Source organism: Myiozetetes cayanensis, unplaced genomic scaffold (genome assembly GCF_022539395.1).
Source record: "Myiozetetes cayanensis isolate MyiCay16 unplaced genomic scaffold, myiCay2020 scf76, whole genome shotgun sequence".
NCBI lineage: Eukaryota > Metazoa > Chordata > Aves > Passeriformes > Tyrannidae > Myiozetetes > Myiozetetes cayanensis.
Genome location: NW_026088031.1, coordinates 111,819 through 123,267, shown reverse-complemented (window position 1 = coordinate 123,267; position 11,449 = coordinate 111,819). Strand labels below are relative to the sequence as shown.

Genomic DNA, 11,449 nt, shown 5'->3' with positions numbered 1-11,449 from the left:
TGGGCTGTGCTCTTACTGGGAGCACTGGGATGGGCTGTGCTGTTTTACTGGTGCCACTGGTGTTACTGGGAGCGCTGTGACTGACTATACTGGGATTACTGGGAGCTGCGGATCATCCTGAGCTGCCTTACTGGGAGCACTGGGATGGGCTGTGCTGTGTTACTGGTGTTACTGGGAGCACTGGAATGGGCTGTGCTGTTACTGGGAGCGCTGGGACTGACCATACTGGGGTCACTGGGAGCTGCGGGTCATCCTGAACCTCCTTACTGGGAGCACTGAGAGCACTGTTTGGTTTCCATGGCGACGCCCCAAACACGGGCGGGGGCAGCTCCCCGGGAGGGGGCGGGGCGGGTGGGGCTCAGGCCACGCCCCCGGTTACACCCTCGGCCACGCCCCCTCCCCCGCGACCCCGCCCGGCCCAGAGCGAGAACCCAGCGGGACCAGGCAGAGGTACTGGGAGACCCTGGGGGAGTCTGGGGGCACTGGGAAGCACTGGGAGCGACTGGGGGAGACTGGGGGGATCTGGAAGGGACTGCGAGGGACGGGGGGCAACTGGGGAGACTGGGAGAACTGAGAGGGACTGGGGGGCACTGGGGGGACCTGGAAGGGACTGCGAGGGACGGGGGGCAACTGGGGAGACTGGGGGAACTGGGAAGCACTGGGAGAGACTGGGGAGGACCTGGAAGAGACTGCGAGGGACTCGGAGGGACGGGGGGTGACTGGGGGAACTTGAGGAGACTTGGGGAGACTGGGAGAACTGGGGGAACTGGGGACAGTGAGGGGCACTGGAGGGACAGGCAGCAACTGGGGAGAACTGGGAGGCACTGGGAGAGACTGGTGGAACTGGGAGGGACTGGAGGGGGGCACTGGGGAGAACTGGAGGAACTGGGAGGGACTGGGGGGCCCTGAGGAGGAATGGGGAACTGGGGGGCACTGGGAGGAGATTGAAAGGACTGGGAGAACAGGGAGGGACTGGAGGGCACTGGGGGAGGACTGGGAGGGCACGGAGGGGACGGGGGACTGGAGGGGCACGGAGGGGACGGGGGGACTGAGGGCACGGAGGGGACGGGGGGACTGAGGGGACGGAGGGACTGGGGGAACTGGGGGACACTGGTGGGCACAGTGGGGGATTGTAGAGGACTGGGAGGACTGGGGGGGGCACTGGGAGGGGTCACTGGAGTGAATGGGGTAACTGGTCTTGCCGGGGCAAGTGGTGCTACTGGAAGGGGTTACTGGTGTTACTGGGAGAGGGTGCTCATGTTACTGGTGTTACTGGGATGTGTTACTGGGGTTGCTACTGGTGGTCAGAAGGGCGGGGGTTACGGGGATGTGTTACTGGTCTTACTGGAGGTGTTACTGGAGTTACTGGAAGGTGTCCCCGGATGTCCCCACAGCTGTCCCTGTGTCCCTCGGGTGTCCCCACAGCTGTCCCTGTGTCCCCAACGGTGTCCCCACAGCTGTCCCCGTGTCCCTCGGATGTCCCCACAGGTGTCCCCGTGTCCCTCGTGTGTCCCCAAGCTGTCCCCGTGACCCTCGAGTGTCCCCACAGGTGTCCCTGTGTGCCTCGCGTGTCCCCACAGCTATCCCCGTGTCCCCCTCGGTGTCCCCACAGCTGTCCCCGTGTCTGCCTGTGTCCCCTGTGGGTGTCCCACGGATGTCCCTGTCCCCACTATGTGTCCCCCCGGTGTCCCCCTTCCCCTGTGGTGTCCCAGTGGGTGTCCCCCAGGTGTCCTCCAGTGTCCCCACGCCCCATGTCCCTCACGGGTGTCCCCCGGGGTATCCCTGTGTCCCCCGCGTGTCCCCTTACATCCCCAGGTGTCCCCCCAGTGTCCCCATATCCCCCTGTTCCCTCCACAGTGTCCCCACCCCCCGTCTCCCCAATGTCCCCACACGTTCCCTGTGTGTCCCCGTGTCCCCCCCGTGGGCGCCCCTCGGTTCCCCACTCGTGTCCGCCCCCTCCACGATGTTTCCCACCACCATGGGGGTTGTCCCCATGTCCCCCCGTGTCCCCATCGTGTCCCCCATCATGTCCCCCTCAGGACGATGTGTGTGACGCTGGAGCTGCGGCTGCTGCTCGTGGCGCTGGCGCTTCGGGCCGGGGGCCACTCCGCCGTGTCCCCCTCCACGCGGTGTCCCCCCCCACGGGGACGCCCCCACGAGGACGCCCCCGTGTCGTGCGCGGCGGCGCTCGCGGCCGTGCTGGGCCGGCTGCGCGAGCTCGAGGGACACGTGCGGGCCCTGCGGGGACACTGCGGGGACACCGCGGGGCCACAGGCGGGGACAGGTAACGGGGGACACGGAGGGGTACACGGGAGGCACACGGCAGGGCCACAAGCGGGGACAGGTAACAGGGAGGGGTGGAGACGGGAGGGGAGAGGGGGAGCCAGGACAGGTAATGGGGAAATGGGGAGGGGTCATTGAGGGGGGTCACAGGGGTCGTTGGGGGTCAGAGGGGTTCTTTAGGGGGTCGTTGGGGTCCTGGGGTCTTTGGGGAGGGGTCACGGGGGTTCATTGGGGAGGTCAGGGGAGGGTCACGGGGGTCGTTGGGGGGGTCACAGGGGGTCATTGGGCGGTCGTTGGGGGTCCTGGGTTCATTGGGGGTCGGGGGAGGGTCACGGGGGCCTTTTTGGGGAGGGGGCTCACAAAGGTCATTGGGGGTCACTGGGGGTCGTCGGGGACTCCCGGGGTCATAACCTCGTGTGCTTTCCCCCTCATCCTCTCCGTGTCCCCCCAGGCCGCTCGGTCCAGCTCTGCGCCCCCTCCCGGGGTTGGGGCTGCGCCTGCCCCGCCCCTCCGGCCTCGGCCCCGCCCCCGGCGCCCCCGCACTCCCGTGCCCGCGGGGCTGCAGCGACCAGGGCCGGTGTGAGCGGGGCCGCTGCCGCTGCTTCCCGGGCTTCGGGGGGCCCGACTGCGGCACCCCCGCCTGCGCCCCCGGATGGGGGGGCGTCCGGTGCGACATCGGTGCGTCCCCGGGGCCCCCGCGGCGTTCCCAGAACTGCCAGAGCCCTCCCAGTGCTTCCAGTCCCCCGCTCCCAGTGCTCCCAGAGCTGCCTCCCAGTGCTCCCAGAGCTGCCTCCCAGAGCCTCCCAGAGCCCCCCCAGTGCTCTCAATGCTTCCAGTTCCCCCCTCCCGGTGCTCCCAGTGCTCCCAGAGCTGCTTCCCAGTGCTCCCAGAGCTGCCTCCCAGCGCTCCCAGTGCCCTCAGAGCCCCCCGTCCCAGTGAGCCCAGAGCCCCCCAGTGCTCCCAGAGCTGCCTCCCAGTGCTTCCAGAGCCCCCCAGTGCTCCCAGAACCCCCTCCCAGTGTTCCCAGAGCCCCCAGTGCTCCCAGTGGCCCCTTGTGACCCCACAGTGCTCCCAGAGTCCCCCAGTGCTTCCAGAGCCCCCCAGTGCTCCCAGAACCCCCCCTCCCAGTGTTCCCAGAGCCCCCCAGTGCTCCCAGTGGCCCCTTGTGCCCCCACAGTACTCCCAGAGTCCCCCTCCCAGTACTCCCAGAGGCCCTCCCAAGTTCTCCCAGAGCCCCCCCCAGTGCTCCCAGAGCTGCTCCCCAGTGCTCCCAGAGCTGCTCCCCAGTGCCCTGACTCCAACCCCCCCGGATGTCCCCCCTGGTGGGGGGGGGAGGGGGGGTGGTCCACGGCAATATTAGTGGGTCCCAGTGCCCCTCAGTGTCACCCCAGTGCCCCTCAGTGTCACCGCAGTACCCCCCCAGTGCTTCTCCCTCCTTCCCCCTTCCGTGGGGGGCTCTTGAGCCACCTCAGCGGGTCCCCGAGGGTCCCCTCGTGCCCCGTCCCTGGGGATCCCCTGGGTGTCCCCTGGGTGTCCCCAGGACATCTCCGCCCCCCCGCACTGTCCCAGCGCTGTCCCCCGCGGTGCCCTCACGGTGTCCCCGCGCTGTCCCTGCAGAGGTGCCCGCGGTTACACCGCGCTTAGCCACGCGCACCTCGACGTCCCTGCGTGTCACCTGGCCCCGGCCCTCCCCCCCTCCGGACGGCTACCGGGTGACACTTGTCCCTCTGGTGAGTGGGGGACACGGGGGGGACGTGGCCGGGGGGGACACGGGGGTACAGGGACATTGTGGAGGGGTGAGACACTCCCCCCCCACCCTCCACCGCCCGTGTGGCTGCGGTGGGCTGGCCCAGATATGTCCCCTGCGTGTCCCCGTGGTGTCCCCAGCGTGTCCCCAACACCTCCCCGAAGTGCCCCCCGTCCGCAAAGTGTCCCTGCAATGTGTCCCCCTTTTCCCCCCCGGTGTCCCCCTGGTCCCCTCACGCTGTCGCCGTCCCCAGGATGACCCCATGGCCATGACGACGCACGAACTGCCAGGCTCCGCTGTCGCCTTCTCGGTGACGGGGCTGTCCCCAGGCCGCCCCTTCGAGTTGCTGGTCCAGGCGCGGCGGGGGCCACACCTAGGGGCGGCGGGGACGCTGCGGCTGCGCACGGGTGGGGACACGCGGGGGAGGGGCACGGGGTGGCACGGGGGGACACCTGGGACAAATGGGGACACCGCGGGAAGAAACTGGAACACCGTGGGGGACAAGTGTGGGAGGGACGGAAGCGGGGATGGGGACATTGTGTGGACGCGGATGGGAGTGGGGAGGGAGGGACAGAGGGTGGGGTGGCCTGGGGACGGGGTGGGGACAGGGATGGCACAGTGTCACAGTCGGGGAGACAGGGATGATGGGGACAGCCCAGACATGTGGCTGGGCTGTGGCTGGGGTGGCACAGGGGTGGCACAGGGATGGGAATGGCACAGGGGTGGGGATGGGACAGGGGTGGCACAGGGTGACACGGGGTGGCACAGGGTTGGGGATGGGACAGGAGTGGGGGTGGGACAGCTGTGAGGACAGCGTGGCACGGGACAGGGACAGGATGGCACAGGAATGGGGTTGGGGACAGTGATGGCACGGCCGTGGGGGTGGGGACAGGGATAGAGACAGGCACGGCAGGGGGACAAGGAAAGAGGGGTGGCATGGGCGTGGGGACAGGGGTGGGAATGGCACAGGGGTGACAGGCGTGGGGACGGGGCTAGGGACACACAAAGGGAGAGCGTGGGGATGGCCCAGGGATGGGGACAGGGTCGGGAATGGGGACAGGGTTGGGAATGGGGACAGGGGTGTCCTCACAGGACTCTTGGGATGGGTCGGTGACCCCGGTCCCCTCTACTCCACAGCTCTAGTCCCCGCTGTGCCCCCCCACGAGAAGTCCCCTCAGGGCTCCCTGGGGTCCCCAGCGGTGGCACCATCGACCCGAGGGTCCCCAGGGTCGCTGGGGTCCCCGGGGTCACCAGCATCGCCTGCATCACCAGACGTGTCCCCGGGGTCACACGTGGCTCTGGGGTCACCGGCGTCCCCCAGGGTCCCAGTGTCCCCCATGGATCGAGGGTCCCTGGGATCCCCAGCACCCCCCAGGTCACCGGAGTCACCAGAATCCCCAGAATTTCCGAGGTCCCCAGTGTCACCAGAGCTCCCAAGGTCACCGGTGTCACCAGAATTCCCAGGGTCACCATTGTCACCAGAACTCCCATGGTCCCCCATGTCACCAGCATCCCCAGAATCTCCGAGGACACCAGTGTCACCAGAGTCTCCAGGGTCCCCGGTGTCACCAGAGCTCCCAAGGTCACCGGTGTCACCAGCACCCCCGGAATCTCCAAGGTTCCCAGTGTCACCAGAGCTCCCAAGGTCCCCCGTGTCACCAGAATTCCCAAGGTCCCCAATGTCACCAGAATCTCTGGGGTCAGCGGTGTCACCAGATTTGTGGCCAGCATCCCCAGAACCCCCAAGGTTCCCAGAGTCTCCAGTGTCCCCAGGGTCACCTCCATCCCCAGAGTCCCTGGCACCCTCAAAGTCGCCGGTGTCCCCGGAGTCCCCGTGGTCCCAACTGTCCCCTTGGTCCCCGCTGTCCTCAGGGATCCCCTCCCTGCAGGAGCTGCTGGCTCGGCTGTCCCCATACGGAGGGTCCCTCCTCCAGCGCCTCGAGAGCCACCTCCGGGCCACCAACTACCCCCTCCGGGGCAACCAGACGGTGCCGGCGGTGGCCAAGGCCATCCTGGAGTATGTCCTGCGCCGGCACCGGGCCCTGGGGAAGGGACAGGGACACCCCCCAAAACCCCGAGAGGACGGGACCCTCCTGGAGACCACAGGTGGGTGACACGTTGGGAATGGTGGGGGGACGTTGGGAAGGGGCATCCTGGGGGGAAGGGACGGGAGGGGGACAGGGATGGGGAGAAAGGGACACTCCAGTGAGGGGTCAGGGGGTGGTGGCAGAGACACCACCAGGGGAGGGGAAGGGGGAGAAAAAGGAGATGAGGTTGAGGGATGAAGGGGACAGGGGAGAAAGAGGGCGATGAGGTTGAGGTGTGAAGGGGATGGGGGAAGGGGGAGAAGGAGGGAGATGAGGTTGAGGCGTGAAGGGGGAGAAGAAGGGGGATGAGGTTGAGGGATGAAGGAGAAGGGGGAGAGGAAGAGGGATGAGGTTGAGGGGTGAAGGGGACGGGGGAAGGGCTAGAAGAAGGGGGATGAGGTTCAGGGGTGAAGAGGATGGGGGAAGGGACATCTCGGGCATTGGGGGTGGTCAGGGAAGAAGGGACATCTGAAAAGTAAGAGGACGGGGGAGGGACAGGGGAAGGAACATCCTGGGGAAGGAGATGAAGGAGGTGGGGTGGAAGAGGAGTAACGCCTGCTGTGGGGGAAGGGGAGGATGGGAATCAGGAGCCGGCACTGCCGTGGGGGGACACGGACGGGATGGAGCTGATGGAGCCGCGGAGGGATGTGAAGAAAACAGGTACCCCATGGGGGGTGGGAGATGGGATTGGGGGACAGGGGGGTGATGGCTGAAGGGGGGGTGGGTAGAAGGATGGAGAGACTGATGGTTGGAGACATGAAAGGAAGAGGGGATCAGTGGAGAGAGGGAGGGATAAGGGGGGGAAGGTGATGGAAGGGCTGGAGAGAGGGATGATGATGGGTGATGGATGGACATGTGGATGGAGACATGGATTGCCACGCGCACACCGTCTCCACTCCACTGCAGTTGCAGCCGAGGCAGAAGAGCCACCCCAATCCAAACCAGTCCTGGGTGAACTCCGTGTCACCAGTGTCACCCCCAGCTCCGTGGGGCTGCAGTGGAGTGTCCCCGAGGGCCCCTTTGACTCCTTCATGCTGCAGTACCGGGATGCCCAGGGCCAGCCCCAGGCCCTGCCCATGGATGGCGAGTCCCGCTGGGTGACGGTGCCGGGGCTGTCCCCGTCCCGCCGGTACCGCTTCCACCTCTACGGGCTGCGGGGTGGGAAGAGGACCGAGCGCGTCTCCATCGATGTCTCCACAGGTGAGGGGGAAGGTCAGAGGGAGGAAGGGTTGGAAAGATGGAAGTTGGGATGTAAAGAGGGATGGATGGGTGGAGGGTTAGAGGTAGGGATGGAGCAATGCAGGGATCAAGGGATGCCACCACCATCGCATCCCTATTGGCTAATGAGCACCCACCGAACCCGGCACCATCCAGTCAACCATCAACCCTTCCACCAGCCTAGTGAGCAGCAGCCACTGTCAGCCACCATCATCATCATCATCATCCATTCACCATCATTACTTGATCATTAACTCATCATCCATCGTCATCCATCCATCACCAATCCCTACACTCCCAGCTGGTCCCAAATTCCACCCCTTGTTTGGGAATGATGGGTGAGGAGATAAGCATTGGGAGGGTGAGGGGATGGATGGAGGGATGGATGGATAGGTGGGTGGGTGGATGGGTAGATGGATGGGTGGATGGATATGTAGGGCATTCTTTGGTGATTTGGAAGATCAGATCAATGATTTGATGGTTGGATGATCCAATGGAGGGAGAAGTTAAGGAGCTGAAGGAGAAAAGGAGTGAAAAGACGTGATGGGAGGGTTGGGGAGATGGATCATGGACAGATGTGTGGTTTGGTAGATGATGCATGGACAGGTGAATGGACAAACAGATGGCCACGCCCATCACCATTCCCCCTCTTTCACAGCCACAGCAGAGCCAGAGGAACCACCCCAGCACTCAGAGGAGCCCCAACCTGAGCACCCCCAAACTAAGACTCCCCCACCTGAGGCACCCCCGGCACGGGCGGTGCTGGGGGAGCTGAGGGTCTCCAGCGTCACCCCCAACTCCGTGGGGCTGCAGTGGAGCGTCCCCAAGGACCCCTTTGACTCCTTCATGCTGCAGTACCGGGATGCCCAGGGCCAGCCCCAGGCCCTGCCCATGGATGGCGAGTCCCGCTGGGTGACGGTGCAGGGGCTGTCCCCATCCCGCCAGTACCGCTTCCACCTCTACGGGCTGCGGGGCGGGAAGAGGATCCACCACATCTCCACTGAGGCCACTACGGGTAAGGGGGAAGGCCAGTGGGATGGCCTGATCATGGGATCCCATCCCCATCTCAGTCCCACCCGCCGTCAAGGAACCACTGAGCTCGGTACCATCCAATTGATCATCGACCCTTTGACCACCCATTGACCAACACCTGTCATCATCCCCTATCGTCTTCATAATTCCCCATCACCACAATGATCTTCACCCATTATCATTATTCTCATTCACCATCTGTCGATACAATGATCATTATCCATCTTCATCCATCATCATCATCATGATCATCATCCATCCATGATGGATCAGGAATGGAATGGCTGAGTGGATTCCGGACTGGATGGTGGGTGGGTTCCTTCCCAGATGGAGGGATGACATTCAATGGATGGATGAGTGGTTGGATGGCTGTGGGGCAACTGGGATGGAGGGAGTGTTCCTGGTGGCCAGATGCAAGTCCTAGTGAATAGAGTATTGTCCAATGGAAGTGGGGCATGTTGGGGGGAAGGCCTAATGGGATGTGGGGAGAACAATCCCAAGTGATGTGTGTGGGATTGGGTGGGGTTTGGTGTTTGGGGGTTGACTGACTGAATGGATAAATGGATTCTTATGGATGAATGGAGACATGAATGGATGAGTGGATGTTTCATGTCAGCTTGGAAATTGCTGATGGAAACATGGATAGATGGATGGATAAGTAATGACTGATAGTTGATGGATGGACATGTGGATGGAGACATGGATGGTCAATGACCAGGATCATCCCCCATCCTTCACAGCCCCGGCTGAGCCAGAGGAGGCGCCCCAGCACGCAGAGAAGCCCCAACCTGAGCCCCCCAAAATTGAGGCTCCCCCACCTGAGGTGCCCCCAGTGCGGGCAGTGCTGGGGGAGCTGAGGGTCTCCAGCGTCACCCCCAACTCCGTGAGGCTGCAGTGGAGCGTCCCCGAGGGCCCCTTCGACTCCTTCACGCTGCAGTACCGGGATGCCCAGGGCCAACCCCAGGCCCTGCCCATGGATGGCGAGTCCCGCTGGGTGACAGTGCCGGGGCTGTCCCCGTCCCGCCGGTACCGCTTCCACCTCTACGGGCTGCGGGGTGGGAAGAGGATCGAGCGCGTCTCCATCGATGTCTCCACAGGTGAGGAGGAAGGGCATAGGGAGGAAGGATTGGACAGATGAATTTGGGAAGAGAGAAGGAGGGACAGAAAGATAGACACAGAGATGGACGATGGATGGACGGGTGGGTTGAGGAGTGGAGGATTCATGAATAGAAGGATGTGATGATTAACACCAAGATCATGGGAGAACTGGACAATGATAGAATGGATGGAGAGTTGGGTGGATGGAGGACAAGTGAATGAACGCGCCGGTGGGTAGGTGGGTGGAAGAAGCCTGAATGGATGGAAGGATGGAAGGATGGATGGAAGGATGAAAGGATGGACGGGATGAACAGAACAAGAGGAAGGAAGGAAGGAAGGATGGATGGAACATTCGAAGAAGAGGAGGGATGGAATAATGGGGTTGTGGCAAATGGATAGATGGGAGGGTGGGGGTCTCCAGGATTGGATGGATGAAATGGATGGATCAATGGACAGATGGGTAGACTTGTTTTTGGATGGGTGCAGGTTGGGATGAGCCCATGGCTGGTTTGTGCCCTGGGTGAGTGGGGCAGGAGGGTGGGGGTGGAAGGACTGACATGGGGGCTGTGTGAAGTGGGACAGATAATGGGTGGAAAGAAGGACAGGTAGATGGTTGATCTCCACATCCTGCCTTGTCCCATCTCCGCACAGCACCAGCCTCCCCCTCAGAGGCTCCCCCAGCTGAGGACTCCCCGTCTGAGGAGCACGAACAGGAGCCTCAACCAAGTGCAGCGCCCGCGGCACGAGCGGTGCTGGGGGAGCTGAGGGTCTCCAGCGTCACCCCCAACTCCGTGGGGCTGCAGTGGAGCGTCCCCGAGGGCCCCTTCGACTCCTTCATGCTGCAGTACCGGGATGCCCAGGGCCAGCCCCAGGCCCTGCCGTTGGATGGCGAGTCCCGCTGGGTGACGGTTCCGGGGCTGTCCCCGTCCCGCCGGTACCGCTTCCACCTCTACGGGCTGCGGGGTGGGAAGAGGATTCACCACATCTCCACTGAGGCCACCACAGGTGAAGGGGAAGGGCAGGGTGATGGGTTGATCATGGCATCCCATCCCCATCTCATTCCCACCCACTGTCAAGAACCCACTGAGCTCGGTAACATCCAATTGATCATCGACCCTTCGACCACCCATTGACTAACACTTGCCATCATCCCCCATCCTCTTCATCATTCCCCATCATCACAATGACCTTCACCCATCAACGTTGTTCTCATTCACCATCCATCGATATGATCATCATCATCCATCTGCATCCATCATCATCATCATCATCATCATCGTCCATCCATGATGGATCAAGAACGGAATGGCTGAGTGGATTCCGGACTGCATGGTCGTGGGTTCCTGCCCAGATGGATGGCAGGAGGTGGATGGGTGGATGAATTGTTGAATGAATGTGGGAAAGCCAGGATGGATGGAGGTTTCCTGGTGTCTATATGTATGTTATTATGGTGCAAGACTGTCCATGGGAAATGGGAATGGTAAGGGTGGAGACCTGGAGTGATGTGAGGAGAAAGAGCCAGAGATATGGATGTGGGATGATGTATTGAGTTGGGATGGGTGCGAGACAGGAAGGAAGCAAGGGATGGATAGATGGATGGTTGGATGGATGGAGGGATGGATGGATGGAGTAAGTGATGGATGGATGGTATGAACAGAATAAGAATGGGAAGGAAGGATGGATGGAACAAGTGAAGAATGGGTGGGATGGAGTAATGGATCGGTTTCTGGAGAATGGATAGATGGATGGCTGGGTAGGTGACTGGAGGGATGGGAGTGTCCAGGGTGGGATGGCTGGGTGGATGGATGGATGGATGGATGGATGGATGGATGGATGGATGGATGGATGGACGGACGTGTTTATGGATGGGTGCAGGTTGAGATGAGCCCATGGCTGGTTTGTGCCCTGGGTGAGTGGGGCAGGAGGGGTGAGGGGTGGTGTGGAAGGACAGAGGGGAGGCTGAATTTGGCCTTGATGGGTGGAT

At 63.0% G+C, this 11,449-nt stretch overlaps 1 protein-coding gene across 17 annotated transcripts in view; it reads left to right on the top strand.

The window, feature by feature from the left end:
• Window positions 1-2,859: 2,859 nt before the first annotated feature.
• LOC126652311 (tenascin-X-like) overlaps window positions 2,860-11,449 on the top strand; it is a 34,888-nt gene continuing 26,298 nt past the window's right edge. For 15 of the 17 annotated variants that reach the window (XM_050339027.1, XM_050339016.1, XM_050339019.1 and 12 more), the window contains exons 1-9: window positions 2,860-2,961; window positions 3,901-4,013; window positions 4,284-4,437; window positions 5,168-6,136; window positions 6,688-6,777; window positions 7,024-7,317; window positions 7,994-8,350; window positions 9,108-9,464; window positions 10,117-10,470. In XM_050339027.1, the coding sequence (XP_050194984.1) occupies window positions 4,293-4,437; window positions 5,168-6,136; window positions 6,688-6,777; window positions 7,024-7,317; window positions 7,994-8,350; window positions 9,108-9,464; window positions 10,117-10,470 (2,566 nt within the window). In that variant the 5' untranslated portion in view covers window positions 2,860-2,961; window positions 3,901-4,013; window positions 4,284-4,292. The remainder of the gene's footprint in view (window positions 2,962-3,900; window positions 4,014-4,283; window positions 4,438-5,167; window positions 6,137-6,687; window positions 6,778-7,023; window positions 7,318-7,993; window positions 8,351-9,107; window positions 9,465-10,116; window positions 10,471-11,449) is intronic. The other 2 variants (XM_050339015.1, XM_050339021.1) reach the window with 2 other exon arrangements.